The following is a 22,549-nucleotide window of genomic DNA, read 5'->3' on the forward strand; positions in this document are numbered from 1 at the left end:
TGCCGCGGCCGGTGTGGCTCAGTCTGTTGGAGCATCCTTTTACACCAAAAGGTGGTGGGCTCCATTCCCGGCGGGGCACATACCCAGGTTGTGGGTTCAACCCGGTCGGGTGCGTGAGGAGCCACCAATCTATGTTTTTTTTCTTACAGCGACGTCCATGTCTCTCTCTCCCTTCCTCCCTGTAAAATAAAAACATTTCGGGCCAGGGACTGAGCTCAGGATGACCAGCGGCTTCCACAGAGGTCCGCACCTCTTTCCACACCCACTTCCGCTTCCGGGGAGGTGACTCCCGGGTTCCTGGGTGTGGTGGGGGTGGTAGCGAAAGAGGAGCCGGAAGTGGGTGGTTCGATACTTCCGGTACAGGAAACTTAGCTGCTGCTGGAGCCGTCTTGACAGGCGCAGTGGCTGCATGCAGCTCTTTCTCCTTTCGCCTGCCTCGCGTCTAAGCTGCCAGCTGCTTTGGCTCTGCCGTCCCGCAACTCCTGTCTCCGGAGCCGCCCCTTCCCCATGTTCCGGGGCGGGAGTCCTGAAAGCAAAGACCCGTTCGCCGGTACCCCATCATGTCCGAACAGACTAAAGAGCTGGTGGAGCTGGTGTGGGGCACCAAGAGCAGTCCCGGTCTCTCTGACACCATCTTCTGCCGCTGGACGCAAGGTACCCGGGCTGGGCTCTCACTTCCAGCGCCGCCTCCTTTGCTCTGAGTCCGGCCCTGACGCTTCTCGCGCGCCCCGCACTCTGTCCCAATTCCCATGCCCAGCTCAGAAACTGCACTTCCTAGAAACGCCCTGCCTGCCTTGGAGAGGTTGAGGAGGAGAATGGTTACATTAAAGACCGAAGCGCCTCAGCCGCTCCCTGGACTGCCCTTTGGCTGGAGAGAAAAAAGGGTGGCTGTTGGGCTGCAGTGACACCGAGGTGTGCCTTGTGCCCGGGTGTCACTTTCCCGAGAAGTGCTGTGGTCGCCCGAATCGTTGGCACCTAACAAGGCTTTATGTTATTGGCGTTTGGTCTGATTTTAAAGGGAGGGAAGGCCACTGCAAAGTAAAATGGCTAATCCCAAAAGCAATTTTGTTGTTTGTGTTTTAATTATGTGGTTAGGCATGGTACTCACTACATAAATACAGTGTTGGTTGCTACAAAGTGTTTCTTCACCCAAAGTATCTCCGGTTTTGAGATGGTTTAGTATCTGTTACAGTTAAAAGCTATATGAATAATAGCATTTCCTGTGGCAGTCTAATTACCCAGTCAAGATTTTGAGTTATATAAGCAGTTTTATCTCTTAACCTAACTTAACTTCGCCAGTCTTAAGTTTTATTACTAAAACACAACGGACACATGACTTAAGGTGACTTAAGATAAGACTGGCGAAGTTAAGTTAGGTTAAGAGAATAGTCTTTTGTTAGTAAGGTATCAGTAATGTAGGTGTGTATGTAAAGCAGGCCAATAAATAATAGCTATTTATTACTATTATTATTAAAACTTTTTTTTTAAGAGAATACCTGTTCTCAAAGGATTTGGAGGAATTTTAGCATAGTAAATCTGTTCCTACTTCATAATGTGTATTCTGTAATAGAAATTTAAGTATAAGTAAACCTTTCCTGCCTCCCAGATATTTGTCTTTTAACAGCTGGTAAAATTAGGATAATAATGTATTATCATCAGGTTATTTAGTCTATCACTATTGTTTTGCAGATGAGTCATGAAGGAAGGGTAAATGACCAGGCCAAAGTTGCACACAAATTAATAGAAATGGGAGTGAATTTATGTGTAATTAGTTTGACTCTTTTTACACATTTGATTAAGTCATGTAACTAATATTTTCTGAAATGTTGGACACCCACATTTGCAAGTTTTATTTTGAAAACATACTTTCCACTTTTATTTATTCTAATTGTGAACAGCTGTAAAGTACACAAGACTGTGGAGGATTAAGAAAATTTTACTTCCCCTGGAATTAGCCAACATTAATTAAATATTTACAGTGTAGAAAAAGATAATATTCAGCTTCATTTATATTAATACTATAATGTAGATTCAAGGAGAATTCAGAGAGGCAGTTCTTGTAATGGTTAAGAGCAGGCTTTGGAATAGGCATACTTAAGTTCTTGGTTTAAGTTATTCTTTAACTTATTTAAGCCTCATTTTTCTTCTGTAAAATGCAGATAATAGAGGTGTCAATCTTATAGGGTTGTTGTGAGGATTAAAGACATGTAAATACACTTAGGCGCTTAGCATAGTACCTGACATATAGTAAATACTCAGAAAATGGTAGCTTAATTTAAAAAGTGTTTGGTTGTAGAGTAAGCCAAAGATCTCTCTCTGGTAGGCACTTGACAATTACAAGAAATTATTATTTATTTGAGAGATAATCATTATTTAAAATAGAACTTTATAATGACATTCTAATGCTCTGCCATCTTGTAATCAACGTAAGTTCCTTAACAAGATTCATTCAATCAATACCATTCCAAAATAAAGGATTTATTTATTTTTTGGCTTTTTAGAGAGTGCAGTTATATTATGTATATGTAATTCTTCAAGGTCTTACATTGATCAAGGTTTCAGGCAATCAGATACGTGTTTTTAATTTTGCACCTCTGAATCAGAAGGATGTTGTTACTGGTTTGCTATATTAATCGTTTTATTCACTTATTCATTCTTAGAGACAGAAACCATTGCTAACAATTGTTGTGGCAGTCATTTGGGATTATGGGACTAGGCACTAGAGACACTGCTCTGCTGTACTTGCCTTACTGCATTCATAATGTGACATTAACTTTGGCTTTAATTCAGTCTGTAACTGTGCTTTGAATTGGCGACTGTAATCTCATTAGTCAGTTGGAAACAAATGATAGGTGCCAGTAGTTTGGAGTAAATATTTATAAAATTATCTAGGGATATTTCATTTATGAAACTATATTGATTGGTCATGTTAAATTGTGTTTTTTTTTTAATCCTCATTTGAGGATATGTTTTTATTGATTTTAGAGAGAGAGGAAGGGATACTCTCTCTCTCTCTCCCTCTCTCCCTCTCTCTCTCTCTCTCTCTCTCTCTCTCTCTCTCTCTCTCTCTCTCTCTCTCTCTCTCTCTCTCTCTCTCGCCTTCCATATGTGCCTCACCTAGTGATGGAACCCACAAGCTAGGTATGTGCCCTGACCAGGAATTGGACCCACAACTTTTGATGTACAGGAGGATGCCCCAACTAACTGAGCAACCCAACTAGGGCAGATCTTGTTAAATTCTTTTGGTGTGTTAAAACAGTAAGCTGCAGGAGTTTCCATAGTACAAAGTCTTGCCCCCCACCCCCCTGTCTTAATAGATTTGGCATTTTTAGATAATATGTTAAACAACAAGCCTCAAGAGTGGCACATGGTTGTTTTTAAAAATCGTTTGGCAGTTTTAGATAATTCTCTCCTCTCCTGCAAATCCTTTTTTTTTTTTTTTTTTAAAGAGTAGGTTTTGGGGAGTTTGCCAGTTTTTATTTTAAAGGAAATAAGTCACATAATTTAAGGGTTTTAATTTTTTTTTAACTTGGAAAATTATTCTCTCCTGCCTGCTCTCCTTCTACTCACTTGAGGAAAAGCATATATTTTCTACCTCCTTATTCATAAGCATCATTTATTCTCCTCTCCCTTCTGCTCACAAACTACAAGTGTTCCAAGCCTCTGCAGCTTAGATTTAGTAGGGTGGGAGAGAAGACAAATAATAAATATAATATAGCAAAAATTAAGTATATATAATAGTTAGAAGGTAAAGAAATAGGGAGTTATGGAATGGTGTAGCATGGATAGGCCTCATTTGAAGATGAGATTTGAGCAAACACTTTAAATAACTGAGTTAGTAATGCAGATAACTGAAAAATCAAACAAACAAACAAAAACCCCCAATGTTCCGGGCAGGGAGAATGGCCATTATAAAAGACTTAATACAGAATATACCTGGCTTTTTGTTCAAGGAACAGGAAGGTTAGTTTGGCGGAAGAGGGAATGAGGGAAGGGGAGAGTAATAAAAGATGAGGCAAGAAATAATATGCTCCAAATTATATAAGGCTTTATAGGCCATTTTAAGCTTTGGCTGTTATTCAGAATGCAATGAAAGGTCATAGAGCAAAGGAAAGACATATGGGACAAGTTTTTACAGGATTGGTCAGACTGCTGTGTTTGAGGATAGACTGTAGTAGATTGAGTGAGACAACAAGATCAAATGAGAGACAGTTGTGGTAATCCAGGGGCGTTGGACCAGGTTACTAGTAGTGGAGATAGTAAGAAGTAGTCAGATTGACCACATCCCAGCTGAACCAAAATAAAAGTCATCTAGATCAAACAGAAGCAAATATTAATCTCATATAAATGAAAACATTTTGACTTATTGGAATTTGTTTATTTTTTTTAAATTTAAATTCTTTATTGTTTGGAATTTGTTTCTTTTTAGTATTGATTGTCTAGTTCATTGTTTGGGAAATATTTTCTGTCAAGGCGAATATCTTTATTAACTCATCTCTGCCATTGCAGCAAAAGCAGCCTTAGATAATATGGGTGTGGCCATGTTCCAATGCTGCATTTATGAAAACAGCCTGATCTAGATTATAAACTCTGAACCCCTTTTAGCCTTCTTTTTCCAAATTTTATTATGGTTTCACATAATGATTAGCCAGAAAGGGAGAAACCCAGTTTTGCTATTTATAACAATTCAGTGGTATGGTGTTTTTTTTTTTTTTGTTGTTGTTCATTTTTTTTTTGGTGGGGGGAGGAGATCTAGTTAATCGAAATGAGAATTTTGGACTTTCAGTCAAGGACAGTTTTTGTAACATAATATTAAAAATATGAGATTTAACAAATAACTTAGGAAAACTTAGGGATTAGTTAAGATATAAGTATAAATTATATTTAGGAAATAATACATTTGAATTCAAATTCCAAAATATAATTGGATGCTTATTATAAAGTGATTTAACATTTTATCAAAGTAATAAAATGATACACAAGTATCATTAATTTTTCTTCCACAGTGAGGATAAGTTAAAACTGTGGATCATATCATTTTAGAGATTTTTGTTCCTGTTGAAAACCTTTTATTTCTCTAAAATATAGATTTTTCCATTCTCCAATATACATAAATTATAATTCACCTAAAATCCAACTTTTTAAAACTCAGTTTTTAATTTTATATGATAGTTTATTTCTTAGTCCTTTGAATATGTAATTTTTTTACATATTTCATACTATCTTATATTTGTATTATGATTTACAGTTTTTAAAAATCTTATTTAATCTTTGCAACAATCCTGAGAGCTAGCAAAGGACAAATATAGTTATCCTCATTTCTATAGATGAGGAAACTAAGGCCTGGTGCAGATGTGACTCAATCAATATAATGTAATTTGTAATGACAAGCCACGTCTTTCTGTGGCCTTTTGTTTACATGGAAGACTAGAAATGTAGAGGCAGTAATTGTCAAACTGGTTTGAATAGTGTATATTACATAGTAAGTCATCTATATATATAAAAGCCTAAGCGACTGTTATGACTGGATGACCGGATGACTAGCTGGTAGCTATGACGTGCACTGATCACCAGGGGTCAGATGCTCAACACAGGAGCTTCCCCTGGTAGTCAGTGCACTCCCACAGCCAACTTCCTGTGGCCGAACAACCTCCTGCAGTCCCTCACTCCCTTCCCCAGCTAGCTGGCTAACCTCCTGTGGTCCCTTCCCTGGCTGCCCACTCTGATCAGCCCCAATCAGCCCCGATCACTGGCCAGGCCAAGGTACTCCACCTGTGCATGAATTTGTGCACCCAGCCTCTAGTCTATACTAATAAAAGGGTAATATGCTAATTAGACTGGGAGACCTTCCAGATGTCCTTCCGGACAAAGCCATGGTGGTGGGCCCGAGGCAGAGGTGGTTAGGGGTGATCAGGCCAGGAGGGGAGGGCAGTTGGGGGTGATCAGGCCGGCAGTGGGGGCCAGTTGGGGGCGAGTAGGCCGGCAGTGGGGGGCAATTGGGGGTGATTAGGCCAGCAGGGGGACAGTTGGGGGTGAGCAGGCTGGCAGGGGTGACAGTTGGGGGCGATCAGGCTGGTGGTGGGGGGGGACAGTTGGGGGTGAGCAGGCTGGTGTGGGGGGGGAGTTGGGGGTGATCAGGCTAGGAGGGGAGGGCAATTGGGGTTGATCAGGCCAGCAGGGGGGCAGTTGGGGGTGAGCAGGCCAGCAGGGGGGGCAGTTGGGGGCAACAGGCTGGTGGGGAGCAGTTGGGGGTGATCGGGCCAGTGGGGGAACAGTTGGGGACAAGCAGGCTGGCGGGGGGGGGGCAGTTGGGGGCGAACAGTCCAGCAGGCAGAGTGGTTAGGGACGATCAGGCAGGTAGGCAGGTGAGCGGTTAGGAGCCAGCAGTCCCAGATTGCGAGAGGGATTGGGTCAGACATCTCCCAAGGGGTCCCGGATTGGAGAGGGTGCAGGCCGGGCTGAGGGACAACCCCCCAGTGCATGAATTTCATGCACCAGGCCACTAGTATGAAAATAAAAGACTGGAAAATTCAGAGGTTCATGGCTGAGATTTAAATTAGTTGTGAGTTATAAGACTGACAAAGACTTCTCTGTCTGTAATACAGTGGAATGTGATACAAAATGGAATATTTAGGATCAGAAGTTTTTGATGGCTATTTCTAATCTAATCAGAAAAAACAGCCATTTATGATAAGTTAATTCCATTTAAAACTAGGCAATAATTTGATATGAGAACAAATGACAAGAAAAATAACTATGTTCTTAAAAATTCAAACTCAAATGAAACCTTGTAAAAGGAGAAACCTACTTAGCATAGTCGTGTTTTAGGGTAGAATACTTAAATTTTATTTAGCTGACTTTATTTCATTTTAAGCTCCAATAACCTTTGTTTATTATCAGTTAACACATTCAAATATATATACTGTAATTAAACAGTTGGCATAAAGCAGATCTGCCTAGCATTTTCTCCGTGGGGTTTTTATATCTAAAGTACAAAAGCAACTCACTGTAATACAGTTTAAACTATAAGCCCCACCCATGGTTCTTGAAAATTGCATTACATAATTAGTAATTTTATGGAAGGCAAGAATGTAAACCCATTATTGACTTACATTTCTTACATATCCTAAAAGTTTGACGGAGCCTAATTTTGCTTCTGAACATAGGCCCAAAACGAGGGACTCTTTCCTTATTCCCAGTAAGGAAAGAGTTAGACAAATAGTGGAGCCCTCTGGCTTCACCTCTTTTTCCTAGGTTGGACCTCATATTTGGTTGTCTTAACATGAAAACCAGCACCTTACTTTTTATTTGTCCTTAAAATTTCCCCATCCACCTTACCTCTTTCCAGTCCTCCATTTGGCCTATCATTTACTTCTCCCAGGCTACTATGTATTGCTAGAGAAAAATTGTGGCCAGCAAGAGTATTGTAATCAGATGTAGTAATCAAACCTTAGCTGAGCCCTCAGTGTTTCTCTTAGTTTTGTATACTTGCTAGCTTTTATGTTTTTCAACATTAAAATTCTCCTCTTCCCCTCCCCCTCTTAATGAGTATCATCGCTTTATCTAAATATTTTACTTAGAAGCCAGCTAAGAGTTACTTCTCCTAGGTCAGTGGCTGTCAACCTTTTTGAACTCACGTCCCCTTTACACTCTAAAAAATTATTTAGGATTTCAGTATTAAAAAAATTAGTGAGACCTGTGGCATTGTTCTACATTTTTGCAGATTTCTTTAATGTCTAGCTCATCAGAAGAAACTGGATTCTCCCCCTTGCTTCTCCATTTAGTCTGTTACAATTTGTTGTTTTGGTTGAAGTGCATGCAGAAAATCTAGCCTCACACAGATATGTAGTTGCTAAGGTAGGGGTATTGTAATAGCCTTTTCAGACAATTAAAGATATTCTTTGATTTTACACTACTGTAAGTGGTAGGTTCTTAGAGGTTAGTTGCAATACAGAATCTGAAGCCACATTTGTACACTTTTTGTGCTCTGTTAAATTGAAATCCATTGTTTGGTCTTGTACTTTGAATGGATCTTTTACCCTTACATTAGTTTCTAACAGCATGCATTAGTCATTTGGAAATTATTGGTCCATTGGTTTATACAGAGCTTTCAAACGTTAACACATTTCATTATACTATATAAAAGGTCACATTTATTATTATAACTACTGATCTCATTAGAGAATCTGAGTTTTGAGAAGCTGTGAAGCTGACAGTGGTGGACACAAGTTATTTAGAATTTTAGTTATTGTTTGAAACCTTGAAATGTTATCAGTGGCAAAAATAATCAGTTATTTTCCTTGAATTATCAGGCTTACTTCATTCATTTCTGAGAAATTGTCTGCCAAATACTCATGTCTGAATAATCGTAGTTTGTCAGTAGCACCTCAAAGTAAAAATAGGGCTCCACAATAAATCAGATCAGCTTGCAGTTCAAACATTTGTTCAGGAGCTTTTCTTTGAGACAGCTGTCAATCATAATACCTTGTACAGTGGTTGGCAAACCGCGGCTCGTGAGCCACATGCGGGTCTTTGGACCCTTGAATGTGGCTCTTCCACAAAATACCACAGCCTGGGCGAGTCTATTTTGAAGAAGTGGCCTTAGAAGAAGTTTAAGTTTAAAAAATTTGGCTCAAAAGAAATTTTAGTCATTGTACTGTTGATATTTGGCTCTGTTGACTAATGAGTTTGCCGACCACTGCCTTAGTATATAGCAAAAGGGCTTTATGCGTAGTCATTTTGTCACATAGAATATTTTTTAAATGGGCATTGTATTCATGGTCAAGATTTAATAAAATTAGTAGTTTTTACTGCATCAGTAAGGACATTCTTAAATTAGCTATCTGTGTGTTTGAGAGCATATGGTAGTGCTTATTAGAGCAATGACTGCTGGTATAGCTCAGTGTCACTGCCTTGATGTGTGTTTAAGGCATCGGCACTTTAACCCAGTATTGCTTTTGCACCATTACTGTGAATGAAAAGGGCAAGGAATGTATTGGTATTGCCATGAAAATGATGTTAACCTCTAGCAGATCAGCCGAAAGGGTCTTTGACTTCCAGAGCTCTGTAGACCATACTTTATCCACAGCTAGCACCACCACACCACTTTTTCAGCTCTTTCAGGACTTAGAATCCTTCAACTTCTTCTTTCCCACATAATCATTCTTTTCATATTTTTAAAACTCATACCCTTTAGTTTATAAAAATAATAATTCTTTATCCAGCTACCCTTCACAGTCATCCTTTCCCCCTTTACTTGTTTAACAAGTAGTTTGCATTTACTGTTTCTCCTTATAGTCTGAATCACACCATAACCCTTTAAAATAGGGCTATTCTCCCTAGTGCTCTAAATATATTTTTTAGTATTCCCAGTGACATGCTTAACTCAGTTTTTTTTATTTATGTTTTAACTCAACTCAGCAGAATTTGTAGTGATTGACTAGTCTTTGCTTCCTGATTTTTCCCTTCTAGGACCTCAGTGTATTTTTCTCTTACCTTTCTAATCATTGTCAATCTCATTTGCTGACTCACACACTGCTCACTTTTGGTTCTTAACTTCATTATCTTTGTTCTTCCTGTTCTCATTCACTTTAACTGTCAAGTTGATGTTTCAAGTTGCTATCTTTAATCCTAACTCCCTACTCCAAGATCCAGACTTATAATTCCCATTCATTCTGAATGTTGCCAAATGGTTGTCTTATATTTTTGAGACTTAACTTAACATGCCTAGAAACAAACTCCCATTATCTTCACTTCCAAAACTTCAACAAGAATTTACTGAGCATTAACTATATGACGCAGTAGGAAAACAGTGGTCAGTGGAACAGACAAGCTACCTATAAGGTAAGAAATTTAATAAACAAGTAACAGTGTAATTACAGAATATGTATAGTAAGTACTGGTTGTGCTGGGATTGTAAGAGAGATCTACTTAGATAGGTTTGTCAGAGAATATATATCTGAGGAGTTAATACCTAAATTGAGTCCTTGAGAATGAGAAGGATTCAGCTGTATGAAGAGAGAAGGAGAAAGAATATTTCATGCAGAGGGAACAGCAAACATCAAGGCCCCCAGGTAAAGACCTTGGGATGTTCTAAGGGCCTAATGTCTCTGTAGATGATGAAAGTAAGAGTGAACTAAGGGAAGGTTGGATTGATAGATCATACATTGTCTTTAGGTCATAAAAAGGAGTTCGCATTTCATGCTAATTGCAGTGAGAAGCCATTGAAATATTTTAAGCAGGCTGTGACAAAATCACATTTCCATTTCTAAAATAATTCCTCTGGTAACTATGGTGAACCCTTGTTGGGGGTGGGGGTGGGGGTGGGGTGGAATGGAGAGATCTGGTTGGGAATGCTTCACAGTATTCTAGGTGACAAAGAGATGATGGTGGTTTGAACCTGAAGAGATGTGATAGAAGTGGACAGACACAAGGTGTGTTTTGGAGCCTTGAACTAAGAGGATCTTAAGGTGAAGCCTGAAAGACAAGTCGGAGTTTTATCAGAGAAAGGATTAGCATATGTTTCAAGCTGAGGGAATGTGTTCAAAGGGTATTCAAACAGAGAGAAAATTGATATTTGAGGACCTGAAAGAAGCTGAGCATGCTTGGAGTCTTAAGAGAGAGAGAGCGTGGCAAAGGATGAGGTAGCAGACGTACCCAGAAGCCAGATCACACAGGACCATGTTTAACAGTTTAGAGTCTATCTATGTTGGTACTAAATCCTGGGAGTAGATGAGTTACCCTGGGAGAATGTGTAGAATGAAAAGAACATAGATTCTAAAGCCAACACCTGAGGAACATTAGCATTTAAAAGGAGTTGATCAAGGAGACTGAGAAGAAATAGAACAGTTGGGAGCAAGAGGAACCAATAAAACCAAAGGACAAAAGGTTTAGAAGTCAGTGGTGCCCTAGCCAGTTTGGCTCAGTGGATAGAGCATTGGCCTGTGGACGAAAGGGTGCCAGGTTCAATTCTGGTCTAGGGCACATGCCTGGGTTGCTGGCTCAATCCCCAGGAGGGGATGTACAGGAAACAGCCAATCAATGATTCTCATCATTGATGTTTCCCTCCCTCCCTCCTTCTCCCTTCCTCTCTAAGATTAAAAAAAAAAAAAAAAAAGAAGTCAGTGGTCAACACTTCGGATAATTTTCTGGGAGATTAAAAAAGAAAAGACGTGAAGAAATAGCTTTTATTGGTCAGTTTATGAGGGGAGGGAATATCAATTTGATATCAATTTGATTATTTGATCAGACCTAATAGTGAAAATGAGTTTGTGTAGCCACAGATTGAAAACCAGATTATTGTGGATTAAGTAAATGGTGAGATAAGAAAATTTAGACAGTGCATATAGACAACTAAGTGGGCTTTGATAGAGTGAGTGGTGATTAGAATTTTTGGTGAAATGTCTTACTTTTTTTTATGGTCAAATGAGTCTTTAAGTTAAAACTTTACTTTTTTATAGAGCAGTTTTAGGTTCACAGCAAAATTGTGGGGAAGGCACAGAGATTTCCCATATATCACCTGCTCCCACAATAGTATGCACAGCCATCCCTATTATCAATATCCTCTACTAGAGTGGTAGGTACCTTTGTTACAATTGATAAAGCTATATTGATACATCATTATCATCCAAAGTCCATACTTTACATTAGGGTTCACTCTTGGTGTTGTACATTCTGTGGGTCTTGACAAATGTAAATGACATGCCAACATTGTGGTATCATAGTTTTGTAGGCAGTGGGAACAGCACCAGGTATAATACCAGTGGGGTCAGACCAAACCTGGGTTTAGCAACCTTAGTACTTGGGCTCTGGCGAGGAAAGAATTCAGAGTCCAGACCCAGACTGTAAGAGAACATTTATTGGGTAAATTACAGAGGTAGAAATAGTAATTTCTAGAAGAAGTGGCCTTAGGAAACAAGTTAGAGGTCAAGGAAGGGCCCTTGGAGCTTGGGAGTGAGGAAGCTAATGGTAATGTGCCTGGGTCAAGGAGGAGGAGGGGGAAGGAAAAGGGAAAGGTGCAGGAATGTTCCCTGGAGAGAGAGCACACTGGGTCCTCCATCCTAAGTGTTTTAAGGGTAGAGATTTTAGGGGGGTCCCAGGAGAAGATCTCAATATAATACTCAGCAGTTTTCTAGGTGTGTCCTTTCAGGGTTGTGGTCTCCACTGATTGATTGGTCGACAACAGGGCAGGTGGTCCTTATTCAGTGCCTCTGGTCCTGAGGCTGGTTTTGTTGAAACTGAGGCATAGATGTTATCTCTAGGTAGGAAAGGTCAGGGGGTCCAAACTTGACCAGCAATATGCTAGGGGAGGAAAAGTCCCTGGAGGCAAGGTCCCACCCTACAATTGATTGCCTTTTGCTGGGCACCTGACCCATGGTCTTTGCTCTGCTCAAGTCTGTCTAATTGCCTACAACAATAGTATTTTCAGTGGCTTAAAAATCCTCTGTGCTTTATCTACTAGTATTCATCTCACATCTCTCCCTTCTCATATCCACTGGCAACCACAGATCTTTTTACTGTCTCCATAGTTTAGTTGGAATTACACACTGTATATAGCTTTTTCACTTTGGTTTCTTTTACTTAATAATATGCATTTAAGGTTTCTTCATATCTTTTCACAGCTTGCAAGCTCGTTTCCTTTTAACACTGAATAATATTCTATTGTCTGAATGTACCACAATTTATCTATTCACCTACTGAAAGATATCTTGGCTGCTTCCAAGTTTTGGCAATTATAAATAGAGTTGTTATAAACATCTGTTTGCAGGTTTTTGTTTGGACATACGTTTTCATCTCCTTTGGGCAAATTCCAAGGAGTTTTTGGTGGATCTGAAGGTGTTTTTGTTCTTAAATATATGATACACATATAAATACTGTTTGAAAGAGACTAAAAGGTAAAGAGAGAGGAAGTAGGTTGGGATGGGATCCTCTACATCAACAATTTTTAACATTTTTCATCACATGGCACACATAAACTCATTACTAAAATTCTGTAGCACACCAAAAAATACGTTTTTGCCCATCTGACAAAAAAAGGTATAATTTTACAAAAATCAAAATAGTAATTACCTACCCGTTTTTGCTCCAAAGTGATTAAAAAAAAAAAATCAGGTGTCTATACTTGTATATAAAGATTTCTGGTATCATACCAAGAATTAACCAATCAGATGTAACCTTATTATGCAAAGTGACCAGTAAGATTATATGACCTATATCTATACTAATAATAGCTTAGGTGGTCATCATGCCCTCACACATCACTCCTTAACGTCGTCACAAGATGTCTGTCACAAGATGGCTGCGTGCACAGCAGAGGCGGGGCCCGTCAGAGGAGGCGGGTCGTGGCAGGGGAGTGCAGTTGCGGGCAATCAGGTCGGCAGGGAGGGCAGTTGGGGACAATCAGGCTGGCAGGGGAGGGCATTTGTGGGCGATCAGGCCTGCAGGGGAGGGCAGTTGGGGGCCATCAGGCCAGCAGGGGAGGGCAGTTGGGGGCCATCAGTGGCAGGGGAGCAGTTAGGCATCAATTAGGCTTGCAAGGGAGCAGTTAGGGGGTGATCAGGCTGGCAGGCAGAAGTGGTTAGGGGCAATCAGGCAGGCAGGCAGATGAGTGGTTAGGAGCCAGCGGTCTTGGATTGTGAGAGGGATGTCTCTCAAGGGGTCCCAGATTGGAGAGGGTGCACAAATTTCATGCACCATGCCTCTAGCATATATATTTATGGTTCAAGACAGGGCATTCACACTGGATGGCTATTGTGTTGGCTGTTGTCATTTTTTATTTGACAGTCTAAGGCAGTGGTCGGCAAACTCATTAGTCAACAGAGCCAAATATCAACAGTACAACGATTGAAATTTCTTTTGAGAGCCAAATTTTTTAAACTTCTTCTAATGCCACTTCTTCAAAATAGACTCGCCCAGGCCGTGGTATTTTGTGGAAGAGCCACACTCAAGGGGCCAAAGAGCTGCATGTGGCTTGTGAGCCACAGTTTGCCGACCATGGGTCTAAGGGAAAAGAAGTCAGTGTCCCTGACTGAGTAATCAGGTATTGCATGTTGTAAAAATTCTTGCAGCACACCTGTTAAAAATTGCTGCTCTACACTATTTCTTACCTCACCTGCTATCATGTAGTATCTCAAGCTAGATACTTCAGTCAGCTCTAATTTCTTTTGTACCAAGCCTTTGTCCCACTTACTCATCAAATCTTAATGTTTACCACAGAAATATTGTTTGGATATAGTTTCTCCTCCACACTGTGTTGCTTTTATCAGTTTGGCACTGTCTCTATAGGGCTGTTGAAACAACCTCATCCCCATTCTAGTCACTTAAAAAAGAAAAAAAAAGTATGATAATATTAGTACTTGTCAGGGTGTGGCCCTTCCTATTATTAACCTCTTGTCAGTATTCCCTCCTCCTATTTACCATCTCCTCTATCCTACCCCCATATTGCCTTTCAGCTACAGAAAATTTCCATCTGATCCATAAACGTGCCCTGCTCTTACCCTGTATCCTTTAATAAAGGTTTTCTTTACCTGAAAGTTATCTTCCCACCCTTGCCTCTCTGGAAAATTCCTATTCTAGATCAACCTCACAGTCACCTGTTATAATTTGACTTGGGTAGAGTAAGTCATACCTTTTTTTTGTTAATCCTCACCCAAGGATATTCTTCCTATTGATATTTAGATTGATATTGGACTGAAGGGTGGAGGGAAAGAGAGAAGAGACACATCAATTATTTGCCTCCCGCATGTGCCCCACTAGAACTGGCGATCGAACCTGCAACCTAGGTAGGATCCCTTGACTGGGAATCGAATCCAAGACCCTTCAGTCCACAGGCTTATGCTCTAACCATTGAGCAATGCGAGCCAGGGCATTCGTTCCTTTCTATATCCACAACACTCTTCATCCTTCTGTTTTAACATTCATTTCTTTATTTCAGTGATTATTTGTTCATATGTCTGTCTTCACCTGAACTGTTGGCTCCTCCAGACTACGGACCCATGTGGTCAAAGATCCTGCCTCCATGTGGACACAAGATGGCTGTCACAAGATGGCCAGCAGGGGAGGGCAGTTGGGAGGGACCAGGCCTGCAAGGGAGGGCAGTTGGGGGCGATCAGGCCTGCAGGGGAGGGCAGTTAGGGGTGACCAGGCCTGCAGGGGAGGGCAGTTAGGGGCAAACAGGCAGGCAGGGGAGTGGTTAGGGGGTGATGAGGCTGGCAGGCAGAAGCGGTTAGGGGCAATCAGGAAGGCAGGCAGGCGAGCAGTTGGAAGCCAGCAGTCCTGGATTGTGAGAGGGATCCCAGATTGGAGAGGGTGCAGGCTGGGCTGAGGGACACCCTCCCTCACCCCCCCCCTCCGTGCACGAATTTCGTGCACTGGGCCTCTAGTATATCTTAGATGCTTGGTGCATTATCTGATGCTCATTAAATATTTGTTGGATGAGTGACTGAAATATAATCTTTAATGAAACTTTACATATTCCTAGCCTGTTGGAATTGGAACTGATAATTTTGTTTTGAAGATAACAGATGTAAAATGATTTCCTAAAGGTTTATACACACAGTAACTCAATTCTCACTTCTGTCCTTGTGCTGCAGTGTGCCAGTGCTCTCTGTGGCAACTTCTACTAGCTGCTCTCAGACAGTATTGGTTGGGGAATATTTAAATTAAGACAGAGCCAATATGAGTACATTCACTGCTATGTATGATGCCATTTAATAAATTTTAGCTTATAGAGACAAAAAATTGGGACAAAAATACATGTACTGTATGGAAAGGGTCCTGAAATTTTGTTTGAATTCAGTAGATTGACTGTCTAGTCTTCAAGAAAATGAAATTATATAAAAGTCAGATTTGGTATTCTTTTCCACACTTCATCCCCCTAGTCCACTTAGAGGGGTCCCTGTATACAAAATATTGTGTGTGCATGTGTGTGTAAGTGTTTATGTGCATTGTGTAGGGAAGCATAGGTCCCATTTCTTTTTTCAAAGGGTTCCTTGATCCCCCACAAAATTAACATGGCTCCTGACTTGAAAATATGTTGCTATATGATAAGTGATCTTTCTCAAAGCAAAGTACATTAAAAATTCTTTTAGCTGCTACTTGAATTACATTTTTAATCTTTGCTACTTGCTTTCATTTTTAGGGTTTGTGTTTAGTGAATCAGAGGGATCTGCATTAGAACAGTTTGAAGGTGGCCCCTGTGCTGTTATTGCACCTGTTCAGGTAACATAGACTACTTTATCAACTCCTTAGTGGGACGTGTTCAAACATTTCATACTTTACTTTTTGCTTTCTAATATATATACTCTGTAATCATGATGCATGGTCAGTTACCTCTCAACTTTTGTTCATGTAAATTGCTATAGATATAAAAAATATAAATGAATTCAGCAGAGACACAACAGTATGGTGATTACCAGATGTGAAAGGGGCTTGGGGGAATTAGAAGGCATAGTGGGAATAAATAGTGATGGAAGGAGACTTGCCTTGGAGTGGTGAACACACCAATGATGTATTGCAGAATTGTACATCTGAAACCTATATAATTTTATTAACCAATGTCACCCCAATAAATTCAATAAAAAAGAAAAAAAGTGAATTCAGAACATGAGTAGGATACACAACAATAGCCTTTGGATTATATATATATTTAAAAATATATTTTTATTGATTTCAGAGAGGAAGGGAGAGAGAGAGAGATAGAAACATCAGTGATGAGAGAGAATCATTGATTGGCTGCTTCCTGCATGCCCCCTACTTGGGAGAGAGGGGGAGGAATCGAGTCCACAACCCGGGCATGTGCCCTTGGCCAGAATTGAACCTGGGACCCGTTAGTCCTCAGGCTGATGCTCTATCCACTGAGCCAAACCGGCTAGAGCTGGACTATATTTTTAAGAAAGCATAATAAGTGTTCCCTGATTTTCAGAAAATGAGAATTAATGATCATGTCATCTTTCTAATACAATGATCCTGTTGAATAGTTGAATAATAACATTTTATACTACAGATAAGTACATTATAGCAATGATACTATTTTCATTTGATCTCTCTATAAGAATAATATTCTTAAAATGTATTTTCATGACCTAAAACTTTATAAATTTTAAAAATAATTTGGCAGATTACACTATTTTAGGGTTTAACTTTGGCCTTTAAATTAAAATTAGTTGCAACTGATTTAAAACAATTTGCAAAATAATAAAATATTTATTTATTTTATTAATCCCATAAAAGATAGGGTTAATCTGAATATATGTATTTGATTTTGAATATTGATGTGTAACATTGTTTGAATTTCAAAGGCTGATTTGTTATAACCATTACATTGTTAAAACCAAAAATTGAATTTTCAGTTTACTGTTACGCTTATGTCTGAAACAGCAATGTAACTTTAGAACTGTTACAAAAGAAGCTTGAATTTGTTGTTTATGTTCAATCAGCAGGTTTTGAAAATAAATATTTAATGTGGTATTTATTATTCATTGGGTATAAAGAACGCATTCCTGAACTGTTAGCTTCAAAGTAAATTTCTCAAAACTTATACTTTATACACTTACATTATTAAATTAAAAATATATTCCTTGAAGGAGGGGAAAAAAATCTCCCATCAGGGCTGATTCTAAAATAATATCCTTTATAAGTCATTATTTCTTTAAAGAATTGATATATTTTTTGCATTAGTAGAATTATTAAAAAATTAAAAAATTGAATGTTTGAACTTTGCTTGGGAGTTACTGAATATAAAGAATAAAACTTTACCATAAATTGATTAGAGAAATTATGTTGAATAACTGAGGCAAATTTTGGTTGCTAATAGGAATCTTATTATCTAAATTTGAAGATTCCTTGTCCTCATTTGCAAGTTAGATTATATTAACTTTGCCCCCTTGGGCCATTAATAGTACCCTCAGGTCTTTATTTATTGTAAGTCAATGAATGTAATTAAATGCAAGATATACCACAGGAGTTTTGTGTTTTATAAGATTCATTACATTTCCAAAATGGCAGTTATTTTTGCAAGTGGGGTTGTTGTATAAAAAGAGATAACTGTAATGTTCAAAATCCTGATGTGTCTTTGAGGTAGTAATTTAGTTTCATAGTCACATAAATCTTTTCAGTCATAGAGGAATTTTGTTTATATTGCAATTTCAAGTAAAAGTCAAAATTAAATCATTAAGAGTAATGATGGGAAATGAGCAAGTCCAGGTATTAAAACTTTTTAAATTATAAAAAATAAAATATGCGCTATTGCCAAAAGAATAGTTATACTATAGAACCAAATAATCAGTGGTGGAGAAAAATGAAGTTTACTAAGTGTCACTGATATGACTGGTTGGCAGTTTGAGAGAGAAAAATGAATTTATATAATCTCATATCATATACCAAATATATTCTTAATATAATATTAAACCACAGAAAAACTAAAAATAATGTATTGTCAACCATCTAAGAGAAAGTATGAGTTCCAGACTCAGAAAAATATTTGCAGTGAATATTAACAATGAATAGATGTTGTCTTTCTTAAACAAAGATTTTGAACAAATTGGTTATAAAACACTAAGACCCCAGAGGTGAAATGAGCATGTATATGCAATCAGAACAGGTGAAGTGGTGCTGGACAGCCAAAGAATCAAGATGTTCAACCTCAGTAGGAATCCAAGAAAGTATAAATAAAACTGTAACTAGAGTCCATACTGCTTACTCTTTCTAATCTTTAAATAGAAAATAATTGCCAGTGCATGTAAGGTAGGATAATGCTGGCATACTCATATATCACTATGTAGTATAAATTTGTACTTAGATTTTGGAAGGAATTTTACATTATAATTGGAACCATGATAATGCAGTTTTTTAATGTAATAATTGTATTTCTGTGTGAATCTTTCCTAAAGAAATAACCTTTAATATGGGAAATGTTGTAGTCAAGAAATAGCTTTTATATTTATAGTAGCAAAAACATTGCAAACAATTTAGATAAGACTAGGATGCTATAGCCCTTGAACTGCAGTTTAAGAAGGAAACACTGTACTACAATGAACTATTTTCTATTAAATCAGCAATGTACCATAGTTGGTTCATGTAAGGAAAGGTTAGAAAGCAGTTTGTTTTTTTCTTTTAAATCTTACAGCTGTTTTAGTTAAACCAGGAAGTTAGAAGCTTCTTATAGAGTGATGATTCATAGTGGTATTGTATCACAAATCAGAGGTAATAGAGCAGAATCACTCTTGTATTTAGATTTCTTTTCCGCCAAGGAATCAAAGAGAAATGTGGACATATTCCTGTTTTATAGGGCTTTCACTTTACATTTCTTTAAGTTTCCAGTCATGTGTCTGATTTTGAGTCAATTCTTCTATTTATCAGAAAATATGTATTATGAAAGAAGAAGAATTTTATGGACATAGAATTAAGTTTATAATAGTATTTCCTGGATAAATAATTATCCCCAGTTATTGTTGAATGTGAAGGGGAGCCATTTGAAATTTTTATAGCGCTATTCAAAATATTAGAAAGGAGGTGCAAATTAGTTGTTTTATATTTTAAAATAAAAGAATGATATAAGGTATATTTGTGATGTATGGTAATAATTATTGCTTTAATTGTATAAAGGCATTTCTTTTGAAGAAGCTCCTGTTTTCTTCTGAGAAGTCTTCTTGGAGGGATTGCCCAGGTATGATAGCTATCTTATAAACGTTTACTCCATCCTCTATTTTACAGGTGATCTATGCAACATTCATTGGCAATAGTTAAGTTAAAATTATCCATAGAAACATTGATGAAAGAGAAACAACTGGCTGCCTCCTGCATGCCCCTTACTGGGGATCGAGCCAAAAGATGGGCATATAACCTGACCGGAAATCGAACCCATGACCTCTTGGTGCATGGGTTGATGCTCAACCACTGAACCATACCGGCTGAGCATGTTTCTTTCTTTTTTTGATATTTCAGGAAAATTCATGGTCAGTGACTCCAAATTTTTAAGTGCATATATTTCCAATTTGGTTTTCCCAAGACATATAAGACAGGATAATATAACTAAGGGAAAAAGCTTGGTCTCTTGCTAAAATAAGGGTAGAGCACCCTAAACTGTTAAATTACAGCATATTATAAGGAATAATATTTTTTTTATGTTTGTTTTGTCTTAGCTCTAAGCAGGAACTCAGTTACCTTTGTATTTTTGCATCTTTTAGTATAATGTCTTACATAATGTAAATAATGTCTTACATATTGCAAATAATTCTGAATTAAATTGCAAATGAAGCTGCCATAGCTTCTGCAATATGCTTAGGTCAGAGAGCTGTATGGTACTACCTGATAATTCACTTGACAGTTTACAAAAATCTTTACTAACACAATTTTATGTGGACTTCATAATATCTTCTAAAAGGAGGTAGAATATATTACAATCCCAGTTAGTATATAAGGGCAAAATAACTTCTATTCCAAACCATGCCCATAGTGATTTTGAATTTAAGAGTTAAAAGTATCATTGTCATGTATTTTTTATTCATTAATAGTGGGAATGCAAAATAAAGTTTATTTTATTTTATTTTTTTTTTAAAGACTACTGGGATTTTGATTTTTTTTTTTATATATTGATTTTTTACAGAGAGGAAGGAAGAGGGATAGAGAGTTAGAAACATCGATGAGAGAGAAACATCGATCAGCTGCCTCTTGCACACCTCCTACTGGGGATGTGCCCGCAACCAAGTTATGTGCCCTTGACCGGAATCGAACCTGGGACCTTTCAGTCCGCAGGCTGATGCTCTATCCACTGAGCCAGACCGGTTTTGGCGCAAAATAAAGTTTAGTAGAGAAGAGACTATTCAAGAGATAATATTAACATGAACATTTTATTAATTAGATTGCTTGCACAGAAATATATTCATATTGATAAAAATGTATATACATTGTCATAAATGTCATATGCTGTGGAGGTTATAAAATGAATGGCATAGTTCTGGCCTTTAAAGAACTTTAAGTCTATTAAATTTAACTTAACTATTGCCAAAGGAGAAATAGAAACCTCCCTATAGCATACAATTTTACATAGGCTATGTATACATCTTATCCTCTTTGTTTGAAAGTTTTAGAAAGCAGTACTACTTTTGGATAGTAATACTTCTTGAAAAGGGGAAGGTGGCTAAGGTTCAGGAAGAAATTGAGCATTTGTGCAAAATCTATAGTTCAAATCACTGTAATACAGTATTAGTAGCTTCTAATTATGCAACATAACAACAATGGCCCCTGCTCATGTAATGGATTGTGGTATTGTTTGTGCTGAGGGTATGTTATCTCATTATCCTTATTCTATGGGACAGGAAGATCAAAGACATTAGATTAATTCAGAATGGGGGAAAAATAGAGGTCTCAATAGGCCCTTACATAATAAAGGAAACCTCGTGACTTAAATGTTTCATTTGCAGGTACATCAGGTAACATATTTTTTTCTACTAATGTTTAATTCTGCATTTTTTAGGATTCTTTTTCTCAGTAATGGAAATATTTAGTAATGGTGACATTGTAACCCTCAAGCACATTATTTTTCTAAAATATAATTTCAGATCAGTTATTACGGATTTTTCTCCTACTTGAAATGCTTGATTTTCATTAAATGAAAACATTATTAAGATTGTTATTCATGCCTGGATTATTTTTCCCCCAAAGGAAACCATTATAATTTGTACTTCGGTTATTTTTAGAGGAAGAGCGGAAGGAACTCCTTTGTCACACCTTATGTGATATTTTAGAAAGTGCCTGTTGTGACAACTCTGGATCATACTGCTTGGTTTCATGGTTAAGAGGAAAGACAGCTGAGGAAAATGCTAGTATTTCTGGGAGTCCTGCAGAGTCTAGTTGCCAAGTGGAACATTCTTCTTGTAAGATACATTTTTTTTCCTAAAGTAATTTCTTATACCTTTGTTTTAATAAAACTATTGACAATTTTAAAGAATTAAAAATCTTATAACATGTCTCTTTTTCAGCCGAAGCTTAATTCATGAGCCTTAGTATTTTTCATTTCCATTTTGATTATTTTAATTACTAGAGGACATTGCATTTGTTTGTTTTTGCTTTCATTTTTTGAAAAAAAAAAAAAAAGGAAATGTATTTCTTAAATTAAAAATTCTCCTGCTTGATGACATTCTCTTGTGAGCTTTGAAACTCTCATTTAGAAAGTTTAAAGAACGTATTTATATATACTTTAATTTCAAATGCCTTAATGTTTACTTTGTATTAGAGAAGAAAAGACTTTTTTTTTTAATTCAGAAATTTTCTTAAAATAGTTTTTGTTATTTTATAGAGCAAAGATGGGGACTTTTTTTTTCATTATGTTTCCATTCTTCTTGAACTTTTTGGATAGTGTTACTGTATATGGATTATTTTAAAGTAATTTTAATTATGAGTTCTAATTTTGCCTTCATTTAAGTTTTTTGTGCTTGGAAGATTTTTCTTCAAAATAAACTAAATAACTATTCTCAGTATAAAAATAATATATTCTGTAGTCTTTAGCCTTTGAAAATTCTTATGTAATTGGCCTACAACCTGCCAGCATGAA

At 37.7% G+C, this 22,549-nt stretch overlaps 1 protein-coding gene across 2 annotated transcripts in view; it reads left to right on the forward strand.

Moving 5' to 3' along the window:
• Positions 1-314: 314 nt before the first annotated feature.
• The window catches only part of MINDY3 (MINDY lysine 48 deubiquitinase 3), a 121,591-nt gene continuing 99,356 nt past the window's right edge, over positions 315-22,549 (forward strand). Inside the window, exons 1-4 of one of the 2 annotated variants that reach the window (XM_080682581.1) lie at positions 315-654; positions 16,139-16,218; positions 19,603-19,663; positions 21,696-21,872. In XM_080682581.1, the coding sequence (XP_080538707.1) occupies positions 561-654; positions 16,139-16,218; positions 19,603-19,663; positions 21,696-21,872 (412 nt within the window). In that variant the 5' untranslated portion in view covers positions 315-560. The remainder of the gene's footprint in view (positions 655-16,138; positions 16,219-19,602; positions 19,664-21,695; positions 21,873-22,549) is intronic. The other variant, XM_080682582.1, reaches the window with a different exon arrangement.

Source organism: Plecotus auritus (genome assembly GCF_963455305.1).
Source record: "Plecotus auritus genome assembly, chromosome: 1".
Lineage (NCBI taxonomy): Eukaryota > Metazoa > Chordata > Mammalia > Chiroptera > Vespertilionidae > Plecotus > Plecotus auritus.